The 27,885-nt window shown below is 36.3% G+C and overlaps 2 protein-coding genes across 3 annotated transcripts in view; both read left to right on the forward strand.

The window, feature by feature from the left end:
* The first annotated feature begins 1,299 nt into the window (after positions 1–1,299).
* On the forward strand, positions 1,300–9,037 carry si:ch211-66e2.5 (hemicentin-1). The gene is made up of 5 exons (XM_051887762.1): positions 1,300–1,467; positions 1,871–2,137; positions 4,416–4,748; positions 4,890–5,138; positions 8,695–9,037. The coding sequence occupies exons 1-5, from the start codon at positions 1,419–1,421 to the stop codon at positions 8,700–8,702; spliced, it is 906 nt and encodes a 301-aa protein (XP_051743722.1). The 5' UTR covers positions 1,300–1,418; the 3' UTR covers positions 8,703–9,037.
* A 6,381-nt stretch (positions 9,038–15,418) lies between these two features.
* The window catches only part of tyk2 (tyrosine kinase 2), a 33,838-nt gene continuing 21,371 nt past the window's right edge, over positions 15,419–27,885 (forward strand). The window contains exons 1-5 of one of the 2 annotated variants that reach the window (XM_051887752.1): positions 15,419–15,554; positions 25,402–25,595; positions 25,690–25,813; positions 27,054–27,192; positions 27,469–27,632. In XM_051887752.1, the coding sequence (XP_051743712.1) occupies positions 15,547–15,554; positions 25,402–25,595; positions 25,690–25,813; positions 27,054–27,192; positions 27,469–27,632 (629 nt within the window). In that variant the 5' untranslated portion in view covers positions 15,419–15,546. Of the gene's footprint in view, positions 15,555–16,443; positions 16,670–25,401; positions 25,596–25,689; positions 25,814–27,053; positions 27,193–27,468; positions 27,633–27,885 lie in introns of those variants that run through there. The other variant, XM_051887753.1, reaches the window with a different exon arrangement.

Raw genomic sequence — 27,885 nt, forward strand, 5'->3', positions numbered from 1 at the left:
ACGTGATTGTTATGAATCTTTCTGAGTCACTGTGGTGTCATATCACACCACATATCACAGGAAGTAATAAATACTTTAGAGAAACATAAATTCTAAACCTTGTACTTTTTAAATGAAGACTTCTTTTTGTGTCTCTTTTGTCTAATGTTTAACACAGTGACCTGAGCGACTTCAGACTGCCAAAACTTCCTGAGTGAGTGTTGTCATAGCAACCTGCCTGCAGTTAAGCATTTTAAGACAGCTAGTCAGATCTCAGTAGATTTTGATCAACATAAATTAATTTGAAAAAAAAAAGATGCTATGCATAAATGGTGACATCTCTGCATGACTTATAGAAATAATGACAATTCACGGTGAGTAATCTATTCAAATTGAATATAGTCTATGGATGACGTATGTTGTGATCCACTGAAACAATAAACATGTCTCAAACTATTTAGTGTAATCTGCAACTTTTAGTTAAAAGACAAATTAGCTGGTAATACGATTATAAAATTATAGAGACATTCTAATTTGTTAAAGGGTTAGTTCACCCAAAAATGAAAAAATGTCATTAATTACTCACCCTCATGCCGTTCCACACCCGTAAGACCTTCGTTAATCTTCAGAACACAAATTAAGATATTTTTGTTGAAATCCGATGGCTCAGTGAGGCCTCCATAGCCAGTAACGACATTTCCTCTCTCAAGATCCATAAAGGTACTAAAAACATATTTAAATCAGTTCATGGGTGTTCATATGGGTTTTGCAAAAAAGATTAACATGACGGCACATGCTAGTCGATGAGTTGAATCAACTCCACAGCAACAACATAAATGTATCCAGTAACCATTCAGAAACGTCCAGATGCATTATAAAAGTTCCTCCTGAGTCTCTCCATCAGTGTCCGACTCCGGTTTGGACAATGTAAAGCTGAACACCGTTACTGACAATCGCCATTTTGGCTGCGTGAGACTCACCTGCTTTGTTGTTGTTGAGCAACCGAAGCACGAGCTGTTAAAGCTCCGCCCTCTGTTGAAAAGCGGGCAGGGAGCAGCAGCTCATTTGCATTTAAAGGGACAAACACAGAAAATGGTGTGTTTTTGCTCACACCCAAATAGGGGCAAATCTGACAAGCTATAATAAATGATATGTGGGGGATTTTCAGCTGAAACTTCACAGATACATTCTGGGGACACCAGAGACTTATATTACATCTTGTGAAAAGGGGCATAATAGGTCCCCTTTAAAGTGTGCGCAGAGGGAGAGCTGATTCTAATGAGGCCCACTGCTTCAATCCCCCTTCAGGCCTTTCAGTACATGGGAAGGCTTTTGTTGGCTGTCACAATTCACTGTTTTTAGTTGCCAAGCAAGACCGAGTTGGAATTCCTCTCGCCTCTGTGTCTGGACTATAGCAGATTTCAACCATTTTCATCAAAATGAAAAACAATCTCTTATGCTTTCTTGGTCTGTCCATTATCGGAATAGGTAAGATGTTGCGGTGTGCAAATAACTCTAGTTGTTTTATAATATTTCAGGTTATGCTCTGAGTAAACTATTCAGTGTATATCTGTTCAAGTAATATAACAGTTGCTAACTTACTATGAAAACCTACTGAATTTTTCTGTACCATGTGTGTAAGTGTGTGTTGGCAGTGTGTAAAAGTTTGTTTGAGAAATAATTTACATTACACTTTATAAACTGTGGTTTCTGAATGTAATGTGTTAATAGAAAGATAATGAGCTTTAGTAACATCTACATTCTGCACTCTAGTTTAATGCACAATTTGTTTCTAAATATGCAAAAAGATTTAAATGTTCTCTATATATGGCATATTACATACACCTGATAAATGTGATTTTGATGATATTCTGTTGCACACCTCCTTCAGTGTCAGGTGACAGTTGCTCCCTAGAGATCTCTCCCTCCAGAGTAGTGGTGAAATTTGGGGATCCGGTGTCGGTCAGCTGTGTGGCCTCTCGTCCAGTACGTGTGCTGGGATGGGAATCGGTCATTGCCGCATCACACACTCAGCGTGACCTTAGCGTTCAGTGGCAGGTAGACAGTTTGACTGACTGGATTGAGGAGCCAATCTGCTATGGTGTTTTTTTCACTGCACCCAGGCAGTGTGAGGAAAAACTAAACCTTGTTCTATACAGTAAGTACAGCATTTACACTGAATCTAGCATATGTACTGTATATGCAACCTTATTGGATAAACGTAACTATAAGTACAATTTACTGCCATTTCCAGCTGAAATGAACATTGTAACGCTGAGTACACACATGGATCCAAATGCAGTGTGTTTTTTTATTTACAAAAGCGAACTCAAAACATCAGTAAAACACAGAACATCAGGAGAAGAACTGAAATCTCAAAGCAATGTGGAAAAAAACTGAGCACATCAACTAAACAGCCAACACAGGACATGACCCGATGTGGAAAAACACTGGGGTTCAAATACACAAGATAACAAGGGGCTGACAAGGGACAGGTGAAGGTGATGAGAAGTCATGGAAACTAACTAGGTTTGTACTGGTGACAAACAAGGGTACAAAGCAAACAGGGACTAAACACAGGAAGTGAACACAGAAACAATAGTAAAAGAAAACACATAAAGTGACACATAAAGTCCTAACACAAAACTGGGGAAACAAGCAGTAAACACAGCGGTGATCAGAATTATTGGCACCCTTGGTAAATATGAACAAAGAAGCTTGTAAAAATAAATCTGCATTGTTAATCTTTTTGATCTTTTATTTATTTTTATTTTTTTAAAAATCACAAAAATCTAACCTTTCATTGAAGTAAAAGAATTGAAAATGTAGGGAAAATCTCTTTTCTTTCGGGTTCAGGTCAGGGGACTGGGATGGCCATGGCAGAAGCTCATTTTGTGCTCAGTGACACATTTTTGTGTTGATTTTGATGTTTATTTTGGATCGTTGTCCTGATGGAAGATCCAACCACGGCCCATTATTGGATTTCTAGCAGAAGCGGTCAGAAGCGGTTTCATTTTTATCTGTTGGTATTTGATAGAATCCATCACAGATTCTACCATGTATCTGAACAAGATGTCCAGGACCTCCAGCAGAAAAATAGGCCCACAACATTAAAGACACAGCAGTAAATTTAACCATGGGCATGGGGTACTTTTTATCCATGTGTGCACCAAACCCATCTGGTGGGTTTGCTACCAAAAAGCTCTTTTTTTAGTTTCATCTGACCATAGATGCCGTTCCCGTTTGAAGTTCCAGTCATGTCTGACAACTGAATATGCTGGAGATTGTTTCTGGATGAGAGCAGAAGATTTTTCTTAAAACCCTCCCGAACAACTTGTGGGGATGTAGTTGCTGTTTGATAATTTTTTTAGGCTTTCTGAGACTCAAGACTCAACTAATCTCTTCAATTCTCCAGCTGTGATCCTTGGAGAGTTTTTGGCCACTCAAACTCTCCTCCTCACCGCGCATTAGGACGATATAGACACACGTCCTGGCATAACATTTTCACACAAATTATGATTACAGGCCAGATTATAGATTAATAAAGACTTTTTTTGCGTGGTTCCTTGCACAACACTAGGGTATGACCCTGAAAACACTTTCACCATAGTGCATGATTTGTAAACTAATACATTTTAATGTTTATATCACATAAACAGCCTCGTATGGCTTTTCTGATGTAGCAAAAATGCTCAGTTGCACTTGCGATGCTAAGCGCTTGGTACGAGTCACATAAAACTTGTAGAAGCAAACTAAAAAAGAGGCTGCTTTAGAAAATGCGTTTTTTTTCTCACATTTGAAATCTCACATTTGTTAACACTATCGGTTAGGTTTAGTGTAGGTGGTAAGCTAATTAATTTCAAACACGATGCATTAACCTTTTAGCGCCACCCACCAGATGTTTCATTTCTGTACTTTCGTGAAACGTACAACAACCAACGTAATAAAACGTTGCCAGATTCACGTTCATCTGTCTCTGATAAAACTTAACATGTTTTTACCGCCACTCACTTGACATTTCACAGCGTCGCAAATCGTGCAAGAAACAAATTTTGCAGAAAATTTCACTACAGGCACGTTTTTCCAATGAGCCTCTGTGGCAGCATTTTTAATAGAAACAGTTCGAGAATTGAGATTTTGGAGCTCTGGTGGAAAAAAAAAAAATATCAGTCAGTAATGAGGGTGAGTAAATGATGACAACGTTGTTATTTTGGGGTGAATTATTCCTTTACATTTGGTTACCAAGTGGTTTTTAACATGGTTACAATGTTAAACTGGTCATCCTGTAACAAAATCAGATTGTGCCAGAAACAGACCAGTATCTAAAAAAAGACCACTTGGAATTTAAACTGGTCCAAACTGGTCTAAACTAATATGCTTGTTTGAATAGCTTCATTAAATATCTTTGTCTAAAATTTTCAATTGTCTTCACACAGAGAAACCAGACAGTGTGTCCATAAGTTTAGTGAATCACAGCAGTCCAGTGGTGGTAGGAAGAGAGTACCAGCTACAGTGTGAGGTGCATAACATCGCACCTGTTCAGTACCTTGTTTTAAGATGGTACAGAGGACAAACCGAGGTTTACAACCACTCATTCTCAGAGTTATCCCCTGCAACACCAGTCCAGGTGTCGTCCATCTTGCTGATTGTCCCAAACAGAGCTGATGATGGAGCTCAGTACAGGTGTGAAGCAGAGCTGAAACTGGGAGCAGAAGGACCTCAACCTGCTCCAACAGTTCAGTCTGATGTTCTCAACCTTGCTGTTCAATGTAAGTGAATAAAGGCACCAATACCCAATAGTTCAAACATTTTATTTTATAGCAATCAATGTTAATAGCTATCAATGTTAACATACATTTTTCAATGCATGCTAAATGATTTTATTTACTCTTATTTTTATTTTTTATCAGACCCGCCTGACTTCCGCAGTCCAGAAGAAGAGATAGTGGACATCAGTGAAGATAGTGAAATGGTACTGGATTGTACTGCGGAGGGTAACCCGCCTCCTGTGTATATCTGGACCTCCTCAAACCTTCAGGAAAAGGCTGATCAGCCTGTTTTGACAGCTGCATCTTTGGGCCCAGGGGTGTATACGTGCACTGCCTCTAATATCCTCGGAAAAAAGAGCAAACAGTTTGTCATCAAACACAAATCCAAAGGTGAGAGCAATAAAGACACCATGGAAACGGAAATGTTGAAGTCCCCCCCTTGTTGACGAATGCTGCACGCAATATGTTTACACAAAAGCTCTAACATTGCGCATCCATATATATATATATATATATATATATATATATATATTGCCCACTGTACTATCAAGTTTATCCTGAATTTTGGATTATAAAGATAAGAATGAAACTGTCTCTTCTTCACTCCAGTTGTCACATTTTCTGTCGCCATTTGACATTTTTTCCCCTCAAATGCTGAAGCTACTATTTATACAACGTGCAGTGTTTCCATTTAAATTAGAATAAAAAAGTTTATATTAGTACCTTAAAGGTACATATTAGTACTTATAGGCCCGGTTTCACAGACAGGGCTTAGACTAAGCCAGGATTAGGCCTTAGTGTGCATCCTGAGACAAAACAATGGCGCTGACATATTTTAAGATATGTCAGTGCAAGTTACTTTCAGTTAAAATGGCTACAATGTGCATTTTAGTCTGGGACTAGCTTAAGCCTTGTCTGTGAAACCGGGGGTAAAAGTACATATTAGTACCTTTTCGCTTTTGTAGCTTAGGGTACATCCCTAGTGACAGCGCTGTACCTTTTATTCTGACAATGTAGATGAACATTGACCTCAACAGTGGAAATAAACAAACATGCTGCAATGCATGCTGGTCTAAATAAGGTGTACCACGGAATACTTCCCCAAGCTTCTGAAGCCCTGAATACATATTTTTGTTCTGACAGTGTAGCATCGTACCATTCACCGAGTTGATCCCCTGAGCATAACAGATACTCCTAAAACAACATTCCACTCTTATGTTTTGAAAGCACACAACCCTTGTGTAAAAAGAGTACTTATTAAAGAAGTAATATATTTGAAAAGAATATGCTTAAGTGCAAACTGAATGTGAAATTTGGTGCAGTTGCTGATATTTATATGCCAAAAAAATAAGATGAAATTCTGATAGTTTATAATGTAAATCAATGAGATCTTTATAACAATATAGCAGACAAAATGCCTATAAATATCAGCTGGCACTCTATATCATTCAATAATTTTATATTTAAATGCTTAGGTTTATGATCCAAACTTTGCAGTTTTAATTGTGGGGTGCAAAACATAATACAATTCAATACAGTGATGATTGAGAGATATACAAATAGACGTTCCTCAAAAGGTGCATCATGTTTAATACTCCCTTTTTAACATGATTTTTTTTTTTTTTTTAAATATATATGGACAATCCAGTAAACCCAGGTTTCTTCAGCCCAGCAAAAAAAAAAAAAGTTTAGAATTATATTTTAATTTACTTGCTACAAAGGTATAAACAATCAGATGACAAGGCATGTAGTAGATTGTGCTCGACAGGTTTTTCAGCAAAGTTTTGATCATGTTAATAATTTAGAGGCCTTAGAAATGTGCATATCAAATATGATGCAGGCTTTATATGGTTAATGCAATTTCTATTGCATGTATGTCATTATAGCTGCAAGAGACGTTAGTGTTGACGTAGGACTTCTCAAAAAAATCAGCAACAGGAAGCAAAGCAAGAACAGGAAATGCTGCAATGAACTGATCTTTCAGAGCCTCCCCTGTTGCAAGAGATCTTGTCAATATTTTATATTTTATTACGAGTCCTGCATGCATTTTAACATGCTTCACGAGTTTACATAGATGTGTACTTTACAGCATGCGTGTGATCAGTGGGGATTCGCTAGTAACTTGAAGCGACAGTTCATTTACTTTACTTTACTTTATTATCCACGTTGTGGAAATTGTCTCTGGCTTCACAGAACATCACCACATAAATACACATAAGAAAAAACATGCAATACACAATCATTTATATATATAAAAAAAAAAAAAAAACAGTCACTCATTTAAAATTTTGACAGCACTCCAGGTGCAAAGGATAATTGGTAAACTTTCCTTGTCACTCGTGGTTGCCTATATTGTCTCCCTGATGACAACCGTTGAAACTCATGAAGAGGGTAAGACACATCCTCAACTATCTTTAAAGCATTTTGCTTGACTTTATGTCGATAGAGATCATTCAGATGTCTCTGCATCTTACCAATTATCTTGCTTGCCTTATTCACAATCTTGGACAGTTTGACTCTATTTTAAAAATGTGATGCTTTGAGTGCTGTTGAGTGGATTTGTAAACACCTCTGATTGGCCGTTGTGTTCACGCGCTCATTGGATATGTCTGTGATTGGCTACAATGATCAACGCATGGGAGCGTTTGAATTTGAAAGCGGGGGCGTTTGAAATCACACAAAGTGTTTGAATTTGAAAGCATTTTGAAAGCGGGAGCGGGAGAGTTTGAAAGCAGGCGTCTATCAGCGGACTGGTCTGCGATAGACGCCTGCTTTCAAACGTTCCCGTATGTATCTGTGTAAGCGCTCGGTGAAGATTTACAATGTTTTTGAAGTGTTGATCATTGAAGCCAATCACAGACATATCTGATGAGCCGTGAACACAACGGCCAATCAGAGGTGTTTATGAATCCGCTCAACAGCGCTCAAAGCGTCACATTTTTAAAATTTCAGTACCGATTTGGTACCGAAGTCGGTACTTTTGACAACTTTATTTTTGATGAAATCCTTTTTTTTTTATCTCCCATAGAAAGCAACAAATTTACCACATTCATGGTCCAGAAAGGTACTAAAGACATCATTAAAATAGTCAACGTGACTATAGTGGTTCAACCTTAATGTTATGAAGCGATGAGAATACTTTTTGTGCACAAAAACAAAACAAAAATAATGACTTTATTCAACAATTTTCTCTCTACCCTGTCCTTCTCCTATGCAGTTTATATTGAAGACACATTGCAGAGCTTCCAGGTTCTACGTCAGAACGCCGACTCATTATTGGCCGGCTCCTGCGTCAGCATCACATGCATGCGTCATGCTGCTCATGTGAACAGCATTGGCCAATACTGAGCCTACTGCGTAGGAGACTGACAGGGTAGAGATGAAATTATTAAATAAAGTCGTTATTTTTTTGTTTTTGCGCACAAAAGTATTCTCGCCGCTTCATAACATTAAGGTTGAACCACTGTAGTGACGTTGACTAGTTTTACTACTTCTCTGGACCTTGAATGTGGTAATTTTGTTGCTTTCTATGGGAGATAAAAAACTTCTCGGATTTCATCAAAAATATCTTAATTTGTGTTCCGGAGATGAACGAAGGTCTTACGGGTGTGGAACAACATGAGGGTGCGTAATTAATGACAGTAATTTCATTTTTGGGTGAACTAACCCTTTAAAGGAATCGCATTTGTTCCATAGTAGCCTCATTACTTTGGCTTTCAGTTAAATTTACATTTGATTTTAAGATCCTCCTGTTTGTCTCCAAGACTTCTTATGTCTTGTTTTGACAGGTCCACATACTGTAAATGAGTATTCAAATGTTTGCTTCTGCATCTGCTAAACATACAGGCAATGTCAAGACAACATACAACCAAATGATTCAGGAGTGAAAGATTCACAACCAAATGATTCATACTGCTCATTCACCATTGTTGTGTGTGTTTTACAGGCGTTTAAGCCCAGAGAACGAACCGAAGACATATAGCTGTAGATGGTACGCACAGGAGATTCTGAACGTGGGAGATCAAAATCTAGTTACATTTTAGATGTATATGTTACATTTTAGGTGACTCTCTTTTCAGGGGTTATGATTTGTTAAATATGAGAGTCAAACCTACATACAGTATGTGTATAATCTATCCTAGTTAGCATTATTAATGTTTTGTCTAAGATAATTTTTTAACAGAGCATTTGTATGTTCCATGACACATTGTGATGGCTCTTACATTTTAATGTTTTTTGTCGATATTTACTCACCCAGTAATAAATAAAGTTGTGAATACAATACTAAAGAGTACATTTCATTACATTCCCCAAGCATGTTTGATTGAATGCTCTTTAACGACCAAGCCAGCGGGGTTTTTTTTTTTTTTTTTTAAATTGGCTCATTCAACTTGTTCAGCTCATGTTGTGCTATGTATCATACCAGGTGCAGACTGCAGAGGAGTTGATATTTTGACTTTTACTTAGAAATTACTCCTTTCAAAGTCACAAATGAAACCTTATATTAAAAAGACATTCATTCATCTTCGAAACACAAATGAAGATGTTTTTAATAAAATCTAAGAGCTTTCTGTCCCTCTATTGACAGCCTACTCAACTACCACTTTCAAGGTCCAGTAGTTCACAAGCTACAAAAAAAATCACACTTACAAATAATCAGATGTGTATTTGGCCGAGCTCGGTATTTTGGCCTGAACAGAGTACTCCACCCGTATCTCTGTTTAAGATAGTGGTGGAGGGATGCTAAAAACTGTCGAGGAACACAGGTGATTTGACAGTGTAATATCGACCTCCACTCACACTGATTGGGCATACCTGTTGATTGCTGACTGGAATGACGTGTTGATTGGATAGATAATTTGAACGTGTTCCTCCTGAACTTTGTTAATAAAACATCATTAAAAACATAATTAATCCATGTTACTCCAGTGGTTTATCCTCAATTTTATGAACCTATGTGAAAAAACATAATTTACAAAATATTAATCTCTGGCCATGCACGTACACACTGTAAGTTTCAGGAGTGACAACCGCATTTAAATGCGGGAGTGAATCCCCTAAATTATCATTACATGTGTGTACAGAACACAACTCACTCTCGAAAATGCGATGATTGACAGCTTGGAAACCATAGCGACGTTCTGGCGTCTCTCGTGTTTGGTATCTATTATTGTGACCAAAGTAATATTACAGTGACAAAACACTCGTTATTTTCAGCAATTTAACTAAACACACTAACACAGTCGACGGAGGCATTTTAAATGCTTGTACAGCCTGTTTCACACAGAGCGCGCTCTTTCTGTGTTGCCATGATCACTTCATTATAAGCGTTTTCGGGCTTGTTGTTTAAGCTCGTCTCATAAAGCTAACAGGTTTGTGGAGTTATTAAAGCGTGCAGACATGAATCGTGATATTTCGGTGTTATTTTCAGCGTAAAGCATTTGGATTTATTTCAGTTTATTATGGGCTATCTTGTTCTCTGATTTTACTAGCAAGATCTGGCAACTCGAATGAGTCAGGGCTCGTGCTTTCCCTGTGATTCACCGCGCGTACAGAAGAGAGACACATCTCCGATGAACGTTAAACGTTAAACTGAATTTAGCTGCAGTGTGTAAGTTGCCTCTGACACGTGTTCATGCAAAACTTCTGCTCTTGCATCATCACAACACCCATTGTGGTGTTCTCATCAACATGTGTTGAAAGTTTTGTAAATTAAGTGGTAAATTATGAAAAAAAAAAAAAAAAAATTGCGCAAAAAAAGCACTCGCGTCACTTCATAAAATTGAGGTTAAACCACTGGAGTCATATGGATTGCTTTAATGTCTTTACTAAATTTCTGGGGCTTGAAACTGGTAGTTGCCCAGGCTATCAGTGGAGGGACAAAAAGCTCTCAGATTTCATTAAAAAGATTTTTCATTAAAAAGATTTTCATTAAATTGTTTTTTTAAACAATTGTGTTTCAAAGATAAACGAAAGTATATTTTTGGAACGACATGAGGGTGCAATTAATGACATGATTTTAATTTTTGGGTAAACCGTCCCTTTAATACTCAGGTTTGATATTGTTAGTCTCATTTTATGTTCATTTTGGTTTACTTAGCTCTTAGCTAATCATTCTGGACAGTTGTGACATGGAGACGGTAGTTGTGTAAATATGATTTAAAGACTTGTTTTGCAATCATTTCATGGGTAAGTTGAGCCAAGCTAAAAAAAAAAATCAATGGATCTGTGCTCAATTATAACAAATACAAATTATTATAAAAACTGCTAACATGTTAACAGCACAGCGTTGCCCTCAGGCAACGGAAAGTTTTCTTAAGCCCTATGTTTAGTAAATTTTCTAAGTATTAACTAAATTCTTAAAATGATTACAACCAATTAGAAAGGTCAAAAAAGTACCAAAGAACAGTCCAGTAAGGTGTTAGAGTCACTATCAAGAACCATTTAAAGGTGGGACGTCCTGTTTTGACACATGGTCACAGGAGCACATGGTGTGAGAAGAAGGCAAGATTATTTGCTTTAGTAATCTTATTTAAAATGACATGAACTGTACATAAAAAATATGTGTGTATGAAGTTGTAGAGAAGCCTTTTGTCAGGTTTTATGAAGTTTTTTTATTTTATTTTGCATGTTCAGAAATTCAGTTTTTCTTTTCGTTGCCTCAGGGCAACATTGTGTGATAAGGGGTACTTTTCGAGGATGTTTTGGACAATATCTCACATTGGCAATAATGTGTTATAAGAAGGGAAGATGCAGGTTTCCTGGGTGCGCAGGAACACCCAAAGTGATGTGCAAAAATTGTAACATACACCTCTATTTCACAGCAGAGAAGAACTGCTGTTTGAAGTTTCGTACGGAGTGCAATCTTATTTTTTTACTTAATGATTTCTTGACATTTTTTTTTTTTTTTATTGTGATTTTGATGATAATATTCTCTATGATTCTGTACCATTGTTGCACAACGTTGTGCTGAGGCAACGAAAAAATATTTTGGGGAGGGTGGTAAAATGTTCCCAAATGAACCAAAAAATGATGTGGAATATTTTTTTTTTCATGTGCCATCAACATGCGTGCAGTAGAGAGTGTCAATGATTTAGCATAGATAAACAGGGCAAATTTAGAGACTGATTCAAACACCTTTTATTTTCAGTTTCTAAATTAATACAAGATAAATTGTGCATCTAAACTCTGACATTTCATTTTCTTTTATCAAAAATGAGGTGATACAACCTGTTAACTGGTGATTTACACCATTACATTGTCTTGATTGAGAAATTTGAGGTCTACAAGACGAAAATTAACCATGGTTCTTGTAGATAATCCATGGTAACCATGAACTATCCATTGTTTTGCTACAAAAACAAAAACAAAAAAACAAAACAAAAAAAAAAACATAGTTTAACTATGGTTTTGTTGTGGTTATACCAATGGTAGTCAATAAAAACCATAATTTTACTATGACAAAACCATGATTAACCCTAAAAAGGGCAAGACCATAAAGAGACATCAGAAAATTAATTTATTGCTATTTTCCATCTTCTTAGGACACCTATAATGCAATTTCATGATTTTTTTTAAAAACATGACTTTTATTTTTAATTTTAATGTTTGTATCTCCCAGGATAAGTGCACGTTTGGGGGTATAAATCCATTGAAAACAGAATGCATGTTTGGCAATGCATGTTACAACACTGTAGCCACATTTTCAAACCATTTATTCTCTCATAACTTAAAGTAAACATTCTTTTTAAAATTCTATTGAACAATAAGTATAATGCCTATTTATGAATATATTGTATAATGCTGTATAATATTTAATATGCAAATTGCTAGGGCCTATAAATTATCAATACGACCAAAACTTGAAAAATTTTGTTGTACACAATCTACTTCATGACTTCTGCATGACTCTGATTGATAATTCATACTTTTTTTTATTATGTAAAGTCTTTTTTGCTCAGAAATCTTTAATTATTTTTATAAAGTAAATGTAAGATAAACATTTACTATACTGATGCAACTTGGGTTTACTTGATTATTCATACACCATATTTTAATGTTAAAAATTAAAAATTCTTTTGACATTTTTTTCATGTTAATGTAAATGTCAAGTATGACACAACAGAATTTTGGGGAACATTTATTTGTCCATATCCCAATTCTCATTGATTTGTAATGAATTGCATATATGAGCCATAAAAGCCTGATGTATAAAAATGATACTCAACAAAAAACTTTGCATGCATTCAGTATAATATACAAGTTTGCTCATGTTTTTTGTTGAGTATCACACACACACACACACACACACACACACACACACACACACACACACACGCTTATATATCAGGCTTTTATGGCATATACTGTATTTGCAATTCATTGCAAATCAATGATAACTGAGAGATGAAAAATGTTCCCCACAAGTCTGTTGTGTCATATTTGAAAAAAAATGTCAAAAGAATTTTTAATATTTAACATTAAAAAATAATGTATGAGTAATCAAAGTAAACCCAAGATGATTTAGTACAGTAAATGTTTATCTTACATTTACTTTCTGAAAAACAATAAAGATTTATGAGCAAAAAGGACTTTACTTGATAAAAAAGAATGAATCAATCAGAGTGCAGAAGTCATGAAGTAGATTGTGTACAACAGGTTTTTCAATATATTCATAAATACGCATACTTAGGCATACTTATTGTTCAACAGAATTTTACGAAGAAAGTTAGGAGAGAATAAATGGTTTTAAAAATCTGGCTATATTGTTGTAATACGCATTATACTGTTTTCAACTGATTTATACCCTCAAAGGGGCAACATATCCTGGGAGATACAAACATTTAAAGACAAATTATGAAAAATGTAAAAATTAAATTCATAAAATTTCAACATAAACGTAATAAGCTAACACTGAACAACAACTTTTTAAACATGTAAGTCCTCAAATGCCTCTCAAAAAGCCTCTCAAATGTTTGTATCCCCCAGGGATACGTCGCACCTTTTAGGGTTAAAGAATAATGAGGAAGTTGTGCTTTCAAAGAAAAGGATGGGGGACATTTCATTGGCTTCGGCATGTGCACGTGTTAAAACAAGAACGGTTCAGTTTCTTGTAAACCGGAAGATAATTTTCATAGGTTCTCTCGAGATTCTGGTTTCGGTTTTATAAATTATAAAAAATTAAGATCTGCTACTTAAAAAGACTAGGCCTATAAATTACACGTTCAAAGCAGGAATTTAATTGGAAGCAGTTGTGTTTTTAAAACATATAAAGACAAGTATACTTTCTCAGGGTAGTAAGGATATTTTAGTGGTCAAAAATAGCACAGTTATTTCCCATGTTTATTTTCGCGAAGTGTCTCATTCCACCACCTGCTTTCTTCGAGTGTTTGTTTGCTTGTCGAATTGCTCCCTCTCGTGGAGGTTTTTCAGAATCCTTTTAAAGCAATCTAATGTAGTGGGCTATTGATTAGACACAAATGTATCAGTCTATTATTAGGTTAAATAGAAGCCTTGTGTTTTAAAGAAAGAAGGAAAAATGTAAAAGAAATACAACATCAAACATTGCATGTGAAACTTTACATTAATATGATTTAAATAAATATGATTTAAATAATGTGTGTATATATAAAGTAAAATAACATAGTGACTTAACAAAAGAGAATAAATTACACTACTCACAAAAAGTTAGAGATATTTGACTTCCGGGTGAAATTTATGGAAAACGTAAAAAGTTCATGCTACAGTAATATGATATCATGAAAGTAGGGCATTTAAGTAGAAGCATGCAATGGTAATTTCTTCATCTCAAACTATTTATTGAAACAAAAACTAACAACAGTAGTGGGTATACCACAACAAAAAATGTCAATGTTTCAATAACTTGTCATGTGCCCTTGAGCATCAATTACAGCTTGAAAACAACGTCTCATGCTGTTCACAAGTCGGCTTATTGTCTGCTGAGGCATGGCATTCCACTCTTCTTGAAGGGCTGTCATTGAGGTTCTGGGGTGCAGGGTTACCACCCTCTACACGACAACTCAGCTGATCCCGAAGGTTTTCTATGGGATTCAGGTCTGGAGAAAGTGCAGGACACTCCATTTGAGGTACCCCAGCCTCCAGCAGCCGTTCCCTGATGATGCAACCTCAATGAGCTGGGGCATTGTCGTCCATGAAGATGAAATCAGGCTTGTGTTGCTCATGCACAGGCACAATGACAAGATTAATGATGTTATTCAGGTAGTATTGGCTTGTCACAGTACCATTCACAAGGTGTAGGGCAGTTCTGTATTGACTAGACACACCTGCCCAGACTGTAACGCCACCACCTCCAAAGGCCCGTCTGGTGACAACAGTGGCTGATGCATAGCCTGTCTCCAATCCTTTCTGGACATCATTTCTGCTCAATGTGAGTCAACTTTCATCAGAGAACAGCACTGAGGCCCACTGGTTCCTCGTTCCTCATACAATGACGTCTGTGCCTGGTGGTGTGGTCAGGTACCCTTGCAGGTCGTATAGCAGGCAGACCATACTGATGTAAGTGGTTTCGAATCGTCTGACGTGACACTCGGGTGCCTCTCACCTCCCTTAAACATGCCTGGAGTTGAGTCGCATCTGGTTCCGCAGGACACTGTTCACAATGAAGCGGTCATCAGCATGGGATGTGGCCAAAGCACATCCACTTTTATGCCTTTCTGTGACTCTTCCAGTTTCTCTGTGTCTCTGTTGCAACCTGCCGATGACACTCTGTGACACAGTGGCAACTTCCCTCTGAGAACATCTCGTTTGAAGCCTCGCAATGGCCAGGTACAGTTGATCAATTGTTAGGTGTCGTCTTGGTCTTATGATGTCAAAAATGTGATGAAGAGGACTGTTTAAATACAAATTTTCATTGAACCAGAACATTTAGTGGTCGATTCATGGATCAAACAGTTGGACATGTGCATTCAAAAGTTTAGAGAAGGTCAAATTATAAAGGTTATAGTGCATTTTAGGTGCATTCTGAAAAGTCAAATATCCCTAACTTTTTGTGAGTAGTGTATCATTTGGGTTAATTATCATAGGCAAATATGTCCATAATGATTTAAATATTTTAAGCATTATTAATAATAAGCTTTAAAATGAACATGACTTTTTATTTTAAATCTTGCTTTGACAGGTACATTAAATTAAATCTTGCTTTGACAATGTAAATGTAAATTAATAAATAAAATCTCACAGTAAACTGAAATTATATGATTGGAAATCATGTTCTATTTTTGTGTGCCAAAACAGGAAGAAAAGTTGGATTACTGAATTCATCAAATGAAATATCCCGTGATAAAACATGACTTGATACATTAAAATATCGTGTTATCACATTTATTATAACTGTATGGTTGCCATTTTTTAAATCTTAAGCTAAATTGATTGCTTGAAACTACTAGTAGGCCTACTCTATACAACTGAATGAGGTGAAATTGTTGTCATATACTTTATCTAACATTCTGTTGTACGAACAAATGCTTGTATCTCACAACAACCATGGATTGGGCTGTTTATTGTAATCAAGTTAATTATTTATGTGTGTGTGTGTGTGTGTTTAGAGTAAAACATTAGACATTCTATGATTTAGCAGAACTCTTAATTTGAAGAGCTCGATGGACGAAAACACTTGTTGTCTGTCTCAATACCGTACGACCTGCCTACACAGACAGCAGTTTGTTCGCGTTTGACACGCCCCTGTCGTTTACCCATCATTTCTCAGTAGGCAGTTCACTAGGGTTTGAAGCGCAGCCTGCGTACAGTATCTGCCGCTGGAACAGTTCACGTAGTGAGACTGAAAAATACGCAATGTCTGTTGTGCGCGTCAGTGGCTAAAGATGTGAATCCTGTAATAGGAGGACAACTAAACTGAGATAAACACCGCCATTCGTCTGCCTGTAAGTAAATACTAACTCATGATCAGTTTTCATTACTTTTTACCAATTATTTTTTTGTATTTAAATGAGATCAGGTAGTTGCCCAGCAGGGCTGTATGTGAAACAGGAAGTAGCTCATATGTTGTTTGTTTTAAAGAAGGTTGTTTGTCACTACTTTGCGCCTACATACTATGACAGTAAACACATTCGTGCGTTTAGTAATAGTAATATGTGGGATTTGTCGACATGACCTGTCAGTTTTTGGAAATCGTAAGAGCACAGTGTACCGAGCCATTACCCCACAACCCCGGCCATTACAGCAGCTCAGCATGCCATATTAATAGTAATGATGGGCAGAAGCATTGTTATAGATAAGAGGTTTCAGACTTTTTGATGGACCCCCAGATACGGTAATCTCCTTTCGAGGACCCCTTTCCTAAAATATAAAAACAGCTATATGTTTTTGTAATATAAAATCCCATTTTATACTCTGCGAAAAAAACAGTAGCCTATAAATATAAAGACAACGTGTTGTTTGAAAAGTTAAATAATCAGCTCTTATTATATTGTCACTTAGTGTATCAGCTATTAATGTTGCATTTACATTAAATTTACATTACAAATGCCAGCTTTTATGCAAAGCGACTTGCATTGAATTCAAGGTAGTTTTTACTAGTTTTTGTTTTGCCTGCTGATGGACCCCATGACCTTCCATCGCTTCTGTTTGAGCTACTGGAAATTTGTTGTTAGATCTTTAAGTATATCGTCACAATTAAAATTTTACATTTTCTATAGTTTTTATGGAGACTATATTTCAGAAAAACTCTATTCAATGCTTCATGAGCACATTTATAGAGATGATTTTTGTATTTTTTCTTCATAAGCAGATTTGGTTTGTGTTTCTTAGTAATCTTAGGGCTGTCAAAAGAATAAATAATGAATAAAAAAAAATAAATAAATAAATAACTTATCTCATTATTTCGACCATTCTTAGAAATATTAAATTCTTAAAAATATTAAATTAAAGTCTTTAATTACTGTTTTAAGGTATTATCTGACAGTGGTAAATTATATATTTTCTACAAAAAATCTCAGATTTTACACAGATCTGTTTTAAAAAAGTAAGTTAAAGGGTTAGTTCACCCAAAAATGAAAATTCTGTCATTTATTACTCACCCTTATGCCGTTCCACACCCGTAAGACCTTCGCTAATCTTCGGAACGCAAATTGAGATATTTTTGTTGAAATCCGATGGCTCAGTGAGGCCTGCATGGGGAGCAATGACATTTCCTCTCTCAAGATCCATTTCTGTACTAAAAACATATTTAAATCAGTTCATGTGAGTACAGTGGTTCAATATTAATATTATAAAGCGACGAGAATATTTTTGGTGTGCCAAAAAAAACAAAATAACGACTTATATAGTGATGGCCGACGTGATATGAGCTTAGCGATCGTTAGATTTATTCACCATTTTCAGCGCTATTTATTTATTTATTTATTTTTTTTCAGTTGTTCAGAACAAAAGTGGCAGGTTTGTTACTTGTTCAGATGACATTTTCTGGTGAAAATTCTTATTTTAGTCATACTTCCAAGACATAGAATCTGTGATTCAGTAGTACAGTATCCACACCGGTGCGGTGACAAACATTAGATTCATCCGTGCTGAGGAGCTGTGACGATGCACAACCCACATAAAGATGATAATTCCACAAATAACTGCAATTGCAGGTTTCAAATAGAGTTGGCGACAAAGAGGCAAAACTTATGGACCGTAGCTTTAAAAAAAACTGAGATTTTGTCCCATTAAAATTATTAGTGATGAAAATTGTGGGCCAAAACCAATAAATTCAGGATGCACTCGGCTGAAACCCGAAAACCGAAAATAAATAATAAATGAATAATCAACTAATTAATCAAACTTATTTAATAATGAACTCTCAAATAGCTAAGGCTGAGTTGTTTAAACATTTAAATTGCACATAAGGGTTTGTGATAGCAACTTTTTTAATAACAGAATTGTTTCCACTGCAGTTTGCTGGTAAAATATGGTAACATATAAACGACAATAAACGCTACAGCGATCTGTCACACAATATTAAAGAGCGCCAAAATGACATTTATTGTTTGAATTTCGTAATAAAATATGCAGAATTTTAAAGCTGAGACTTTGCTTCATATTAAAGTAACAGAGCACAACGCTTTTTGCGATTATTGGATCGGAAAACAGCACTGACTAAAAAATTTTAGATTTAAAGGTGCAGTAGGTGATCTGGGAAAAGCTAACGTTAGCTTGCTAGCATAGAAAGCATGCGATCCCACCCTCCCTACAAATCACCATCCAAAGCCACGCCTCCTCCAAAACACGTGAACACAGCTTCTCTCTGCAAAGTGTCACAAGAGACGATGTTAAACTACTTCATGTCTCAAAGCACATCAAATTACAATAATAATGAATGTAAACAACTTAGAGAGCTTGTACTTGACTGCTGCAGATTTATTTCGGTGTTGATACTGTTGACATAGTTCTGTAATTCTGACATAGTTCATAATTCTGAGTCTGACTGAACAGCTCCAGTTGCCATCTTTTAATTGCGGTAATTATGGCATGAACACAGCATAAGCTCATTGTTTTGATCCGGTAGGAACTGTAAAAGGTGGCTGCTGTTTGTTTGTGGTGCTCCGTGACTGACTTCTGTCTGTGTAAACTCTGCATAGCATGAAACGTGCGGAATGTAAAAACATACGTTGGACAGTATGTATCCCAGAGTCTACATTATTCAATGTCACTGACATGGAAGCAGAAGACAAGGTGTGTACATTTATTGAGAGACTGTTGTTACATCTGCATCTATGCAGTTCTTTATACAGTTTACATAACATTATGCGGGAGCAATACAAAATGGTTTCCCATTCTTACAAATAGAGTATGTCACTCACTTTTAAAAAAAGCATGCCTTGATAGTGCAATCTTTCACTGTATGATGTAGCCTATTAAAATGCCTTTAGAATGACCCCAAAATTCAAGATATGAAATGCTTGTTTGTAAGTTACATTTTAGACACAGCATTGTTTGTTTTTGCTCTATTTTTCCATCAAAAATGGCTTCAAAAGCCACAACAGAGCCGTTGTGCAACTCGTAGCAACATGCAATGGTATTTCGTCACGGACTCAGTTCAGTGGCGAATTCCAAACGAAGGGCACTTCAGGAATGGGGGTGCCATTTGTAGGCGCATTCCAAACGAAAGTGAACAGCTGAATTCCTTCACAAAGGGCCCTTCACAAGTCTGTTAGCAAAAGATACATGAGATGGTCACTTACACACATTTTTTTGTCATACATTTCATATGAAGTTTAAATAAGTTTCATAGGTAAAAGTTGTTCAATAGCTGATATGTAAGGTAAGTGTCACTGCCTGCAGTGTCCAAAGAAGAGACAGCAGTTTTAAAGTTGAGAGGAGAGAGGGAATACACTAACATGCGCGCACACACACACACACACACACACACACACACATACATAATGCATTTTATAAACTTTATTATAAAAAGTGTATTTTTTGCAACAAATAAATTAACATTGATAATAAGAAATTCCTGTTATAAGAACAGCTGATGGGCTGATTAGCCATGTTTCCACTGTCGGGCCTAAAGCGGATGTGCTAATTCGTGCCAGGGCCAGTCACATTTCCATTGTCACTTCTGGGGCCTTATCAGGGCTTACTTGGGGCCAATACCAACTAACATCAGCATTAAAGACTTTTAAAACCATTTTAGCTCAACTCACTTTTAGACAGCAACAAGTGTTTGAAATAACTTGTTTGTGATCCAATGTGGATCATGATCACTGTATAAGGCAGAAATATTTATATGCAATGCAGAAGACTATGCGCACTAACCATTACCATAGTAAACATGGTAAATACAACCACTTGAAGAAATCAGACAAATTATATAGGCTATCACAATCATGTATTTATTTTATCAGAGTGAGTAAGGCATAGGGACGCTCACTTCTGATTGGAATTCTAAATGGAAGTTCATGGAGTTCTCATCTAATGAGCTGATAATCTGAATTATCAGCTGATAATCCTAAGGCAGACATACATCTGAAGGCAGACATACAAAATGTGCAGAGCGGTGGGTCCCCAGGATCAGGATTGATAACCACTGCGTTACTGAATGAATTTACATTTTTGAACGAGTCGGTTAAGTTAGTAATTCAATGACTCACTAATAAAGATAGTAAGTGTGTTCAACTTGAAGCGGCGCTGTGCACTGCAGACTGATTGGTGTATGACACCAAAGTACAGCGAGAGCGATTAGAAAGCAGACAGTTCTGTAAGCTTTCCAATTACTCTCATGTTACTTTGATGTCATACACCAATCGGTCTGCACAGTGCCGCTTCAAGTCGAACACACCTACTGACTTACATCGTTCCTGAATGAATAAATCGTTTGATTGAATGAATTACTCATTAAGACCTAACTCCTATAAGCGGTTTTAGTTCATATTTAATGTCTTATTTAATTATTTATTTTTTTAATTATTTCATATTTTATTATTCAAAATGTTGTTTTTAAACATTAATCTTTTTTTTATTTTTATTTTTTTTTTATATCATCAAATATTGCCCCTTTATGGAAAGGCTAATGTCTGTTAACTGCTGTTAACTAACCATCACACAGAATATGAAGAATATGTAAATATTCAGGAGTCAGACAAGCATAAATCAGCCAAGGTAACGTGTTTTTGTTTGTATAGGGAACAGATGCGTATGTGTTTGCATGTGTGTGTGTGTTTGTACAGGGAACCGGTATGTGTGTATGTGTGTGTGCGTGTGTGGAAAAAGTGAAAAGGAAAAAAAAGTGAAAGTGACATGACTACGTGTAGCCAAGGATGGTGTCACATACTTGGAATTTGTGCTTCAAGTGCACACACACCATGAACACACACCTGGAGCAGTGGGCAGCTATTTTTGCTGCGGCGCCCGGAGAGCTATTGGGGGTTAAGTGCCTTGCTCAAGGGCACCTCAGTTGTGGGTAATGAGAGTGGAAGAGTGCACTATTCATTCACTCCCCCCTCCTACATTTCCTGCCAGTACTGAGACTTGAACCCACGACCTTCGGGTTACAAGTCAGACTCTCTACTCTCTAACTATTAGACGTTTGGCTTAGTAGTCACTGAAGGTCAATCGATGCAATACAGTGGAATACTGCAAAAGGGTTAGAGCTCTACTATACAAACTAAATATCAAAAAAAAAAAAAAAAAAACAAACAAACAAAAAAAAAATTATATATATATATATATATATATATAATTTTTTTTTTTTTTTTTTTATCATAAACTCATTGCCAGCTAAGCTCCCAAATGACTGATTTTAGAATTGCCCCTGCAGTTGATTAACCCAATCCTTGCTTATTCACAGTTATCGATTCCAAGGAAATGTGCTTGGGAGTTATTTCAGTCATCCCAGAAATTGAAACTTGGAACTTAGACATTTTCAACTGAGCACAGAATCCAAGAGTCACCATGGAAATGGACATTAAGAAGAAGCACACCATGCATTATTTCCCCAAAACCAGTTCAGCGCAAATCCCATCCTACAGCCAGTTTCATTGGTTAAGGTTAAGGTGTAGGGTAGGGTTAGGGGTTAGTATTTATGGTAACATTTTGTGGGCCAGGGGTTCTCAACTAGGATTTCATGGCCCTCAAGGTCTCTGAGTACAGGGTTCACACAAGGTGCTTAAAGTGCTTGAAGTACTTGAATTCGACTTTTTGAAATTTAAGGCCTGGAAAACCTTGAAAATAGTGATATTCCTGAAAAGGTACTTGAAAAGTGCTTGAATTATTGGAAGACGATGTATATATGAAATCAGTGTTTAATTTTTTCTAAAAACATAAAATCTTTTAACTCAAAATTAACGCTGCAGCCCGTCTGATACAGACCTTATGTAGCCCCACCTCTTCTCAGCGCTGCGCTCATTGTCTTCTGTCTTCCGGTATGTATTTCCAGTATTTATGAATGGATCATGCCCCCAAACCCCCCTAGACAGACCAAGGATTTTACCACCTAACTATGAAACCTGCACTGAAGTGAAGTCGTTAATAATTCTCTAAACATTTAGACAGTTTCTCAATACCAAGTATGCCAACATTATAATATAAAATATTATTGATTTAAAAATAATAGCCATTCTAAACTTTGTATTTAATATAAATAAGTTGTAAGTTGTATTTTGGATACATTTTATCTGTAATTTGATTTTTAAAAATTCTTAAAAATATATTTATTGCAAACAATTAGAATTTGGAAGATAATGAAGATAGTATTTATAAGTGAGATCTTTGATGGCAGTCCTTGAAAATCAAAAAAGTAGTGCTTGAAAAGTCCTTGAAAGTCCTTGAATTTCATTTTACAGTATCTGTACGAGCCCTGTGAGTAGGTATTACATTTTAATTTACTTAGCTACCAATAAAAAAAAGTATGCTCTATATAGTAAAATGTGGGTAGTATGAATGAAATTCAGACATACTACATCCACCATGTTGTTACTGTCACGTTGTTATCAGCGTCAGTCGCATCACTTAACTTCCATTCATAAATCCTCTTTTATACATTTAAAAATGAATGAAAAATTGTCTGTCCTTCCTTGCAAACATAATATGGCTGTAGTTTTTTTTTTTTATTATTACAATTATATGTATATATACTATATACAAAAGGTTCCATTGCAAACAAAAAAACAAAAGTCAGTAGACTCTGTACTAAACAGAAAAAGAAGTTCACAGTACCAGAACTACCAAGTACCTGGTATATAAACACTCTTGTTCTTGTTTGCTTGTGCGCTTGTCAAAGGTTTCTATTTCATGCTTTTACAAGCGATTGAGTCAGAAACTGTGATGATTGGCAGTGAGAACCAATGGACGAGACACTGGTATTGGTATAGACTACCGAAATTTTGGTATTTTGACAACCTGCTGTCACGGCCACTGGAGCCTCATCAAAAGGGTATGCATGTGCCGAATACCTCCAGAGCAAGTCATGTTCAGAGAATAAGTTGTTATGGCTACTTGTATACCCTGTAAATGATAGTAGATAGATTATCTGATTACTCTGAGTAAAATGACCTGGGTTGCTTACACAAGTTGTTAAATCTTGTTCTCTTAAAACAAAAGTGTGATGCTGATCTCAGAATGCATGTCATTTTATCATTAATAACATTTAACATTTAATCATTTAGCAGACTCTTATCCAAAGCGACTTACAAATGAGGAGAAATACCAAGTTCTGTCATGAAACTCTAGATGGCGCAGGCTGATAGGTCCTTAACTCAACTTAATTTGCTATCTACATAGCACAGCTGATTGATTGCTGTTGCATCAGTGGCCATAGAGCTGCTGCTCAACATTCAAAAATACTGGTAGTGTCTGCAGTCTGCAACACGCATTCAGAAACCCTCCACCTTCCCCAGCTCCACCTGTATAAATCTGCTACGGGAGTTAATTCATGTATGTTACATGTGCAGCAGCAGCATGTCTTACATGCTCACAGCAATGGCTGTGAATATATTGGCGGTAGCGAGATCTATTCCGCCACGACCAAATACATTAACATTGCCATATCCATTAACATGCTAATATCTCAGAGAGTTGTCATGACAGAACAGTAGAAACAATCAAACCAACAATAGGGCAACAATATTAAAGTGCTGTGACAAGTTTATTAATTTTTTTTTTTTTTTTATAAAAAATAAATAAATAAAAAAAATAGAATAATAAAAATTAGTATTAATGGGTCATGTGTTGATGATAAATATTATATACATGACACTTAATTTTTTTTCTGGAACAAAATAACTTTTTAAATTATACATCAAAAATGGCATTCATATATAGAAGAACTAGAACAAGTACAAGCATATCTGTGTTCACACTGTCCGTATCGCAACTGTTTGTGTCCGATTTGTGTGTCCCATCCCAATGACGTTGCGTTGGTAGGCATACGCCAAAAACAACAACAGCAATGTGGGGGGTTTGCAATACAGCTGTTGTCTTATTTACAACATGACAATGTGTAGCCACCACACAGGACTACTACGTCTTCTGAGGCAGCGGCAGAAACATAGGAGGCTGGTATGTGCAGCTGCTGGTTTCAAAACATGTCTCCAATTATAGACTATTGTAATTTTCTGCTCGACTGGCACTTGCAACAACACAACCTTGTTTCCTTTAACAACGTCTGACATGTTTACGTTTTACGTGGCATGAGAAAGTTACAAAAACCATGTGAAATCTGATTAGAGCGGTCAGACAGAAACAGATTTCCAGAAGTGTGACTTGAATAGGATTTCAAACCACATGTGAATGTAGCTCGAAATGGTTCGTATTTCATGTTTTTTTTTTTGTTTTTTGCCGTTCACACTTGCAAAATATGATCAGATTCCAATCGGATATGCACAAAAAACAGATTTGGTCTGACAGTCTGAACAAGGCTTATGATGCACATGTTTTTAAATTGAACAATTTAAAATGAATTTTTCAGGATTAATTTTTATGTTAATGTTGATGGTTACAACATGTGCTATTTTTACTGTAATGTAAACATTTGTTGAAGCTGGTTTAAACCTTTCGAAACCATATGAATACAAAGAATTTCTAAAAACTAGGATCTCATGTTTTAAAGTAGACTTTAAAATACGTGTAAAAGCTTTTTTTTTATCGTGTACATTGTTACATGTCTTTGACGCAGGTGTTGGACACAGTGTATAATGTCTAGACGAGGACGTACAAGAAGATCCAAAGCAGGGACGTCCACAGGACAGTGTGAGGGTCCTGGGGTCCATGTGTTTCTTTTCTGGACCAAAGATGGAGAGCGTTGCCTGTCTTACAAGGAGGGTGAGGTGACTGCAGAAGATCTCACCATCGATGCAGCAAAGGCTGTGGGTAGGTGTGGGTGTTGGTGTGGGTGCCAGTAAGTGCATGAGTTATTTTGTTGTTGTTGTTCTTAGCGATCTAAAATGCTTTCTTTCTTCCTCAGGGATCACTCCTGTCTGTCATGCCTTGTTTGCTCTCTATGATCCCGTATCCTCGTGTTGGTACAGTCCAAATCACAAATTTAATGCGGAAAACCAGTCTGGCCTGTTGGTGCATTTCCGAATGAGGTGAATATGAGACTGTGTGTGCATGTGTAGAGAGTAATTCAGTGATAAGCGCACAAATATGCATGATGTAATGGTGTAAATCAGTGGTTCCCAAAGTTTTTAGAAGCACATTTGCTTCTGCGTACACTCTCTTTTCCACTTATGCTGCCTTCACAAGCTCTCGGAATTATCGTAAATGCAAGTTTCCAAACTTGAATGCGATGAAACTTGATCACATTTCCGATAGCACTTGAAGGCAACATTAGACTGCAATCACACCTTTTATATTAAGGGACAATATTTGCCCCCTTAAATAGATTTTCAAATGCATTTTTTTACCTTTTATAAAGGCAAAGTTTTTATAAAATTATTAAATGTATGCATGTATCATGTTTTATATGAAATTCTTAAAATTCCATTAATATAATTATTAATATAATAAATAAAGCAATAAATTAAACTAAATCAAATGAAACTATCAACAAAAGCCATCTTTGCATTGCAATGGTACAAACTGCATCTAGATGTATTTACACACTGTTTAATGCCGCTCAGAGGTGGCATGAATGCAATTACAATGGCATAAATAATGTTATGATATAATGTTTTAAATGGTAAAAACAAAGTGATTCTTTTAAATATTAAACTAAAACATGCCAGTTGGTGGTGGCATGTCACTGAGTCTTCGAGTCATTCATTCATGCATTCATTCTTTAAGGAAGCAAATGGCTGTATTTATGAATGAGTCATTGAATCATTGACTTTCCCGATTTGTTCAAAGCCGTAGATTCATTCACTGACGAAACACCACTGTGTGTTGCTTGGAGATGCACAACAGTTCTGCTGTGGCTTTGGTTGGAACTGTTATATCATTGCAAAACAGAGCAAACAATTCTGACAATACTGTGTTAAAAAAAAAATGTATCACTTAATATTACCTTTTTGTTTGTTTAACTTGCATAAAATCAATGCCACATTTGCAATCATGTGGATATTCGGGAAAAATTGCATTCTTGCTCGTATAATATATTATCAGCATTAAAAACAAGACCTCACACAGGGTATGTTTTTGTATCGAAAAGAGTCTTAAATTGATCGATGCGCAGTCTGTCTCTATATTTGTTTTTCATGCTAGTAAGGGCTAAAACCCCACTTTTGCAATTCACTTCTTTCTCTTTCACCTCACTTACCCCTAGGGGTACACATTCCCCAGTTTGGGAACCACTGGTGTAAATCATCAGTTAATGTTGTTTCTTTGCAGATTTTACTTCCGTAACTGGCATGGATTAGGTGAAAAGGAACCATTAGTGACTCGTCATGCATTACGGACTGGATCTGGAGCAGAGCAGGTGACGTGTCCTTTGCTGGAGATGACCTCCTTGGAGTACCTCTTTGCTCAGGTGATTTTTACAGTCACTCAAAATAAGTGAAAGAGATGAACTGAAATACTATAACTTCACTACCTTTGAGATATTTCTTTAAACAGAAGAGATCATGAAAAAAATCATTTCAATGTGTAATTAAAAATATCACTTTTCCGATGATACATTTTTCATTTTTTGCTTTTTTTATGTTTAACCAATGTCCAGAAATTCAAAAATTGTCCAGATTTACTAAAAAGCAGGATGCTATTCTTTCAATGTCTTTCAAGTTGAATGTTTTGATTCTCTTTTCAGGCAAAATATGATTTTGTGAATGACTTGACATGTTTGGATGCATTGAGCGGAGAGGAAGAGATCAGTCGCTTTAAGAATGAGTGTCTGGGTATGGCTGTGCTACACCTCTCTTACACGGCCCTGCAGACTGGCACTTCTCTACAGGATGTGGCCAAGCAGACCAGGTGTGGGCTTTAGCTTTCTTCAATATTTAGAGGAAGATCTGAAGGCTATTTTAAAGAGGAAGTTAAATAAAAGCTATACAATATATAAAACAGCAGATAGGCTGTCTTTAAAGGGGTCCTGTCCATACATAATTTGACTTTTTTTCCACTGTGTCCACATAATGTCAGCAAAGGTTTTTTTTTCAACCCTCTCATTTTTGCTACTGTGCCTTGTGGACTTGCAAGTAAATGACCTCATTGCATACGCATTTGA

The sequence above is a fragment of the Ctenopharyngodon idella genome, chromosome 3 (genome assembly GCF_019924925.1).
Source record: "Ctenopharyngodon idella isolate HZGC_01 chromosome 3, HZGC01, whole genome shotgun sequence".
Classification (NCBI taxonomy): Eukaryota; Metazoa; Chordata; class Actinopteri; order Cypriniformes; family Xenocyprididae; genus Ctenopharyngodon; species Ctenopharyngodon idella.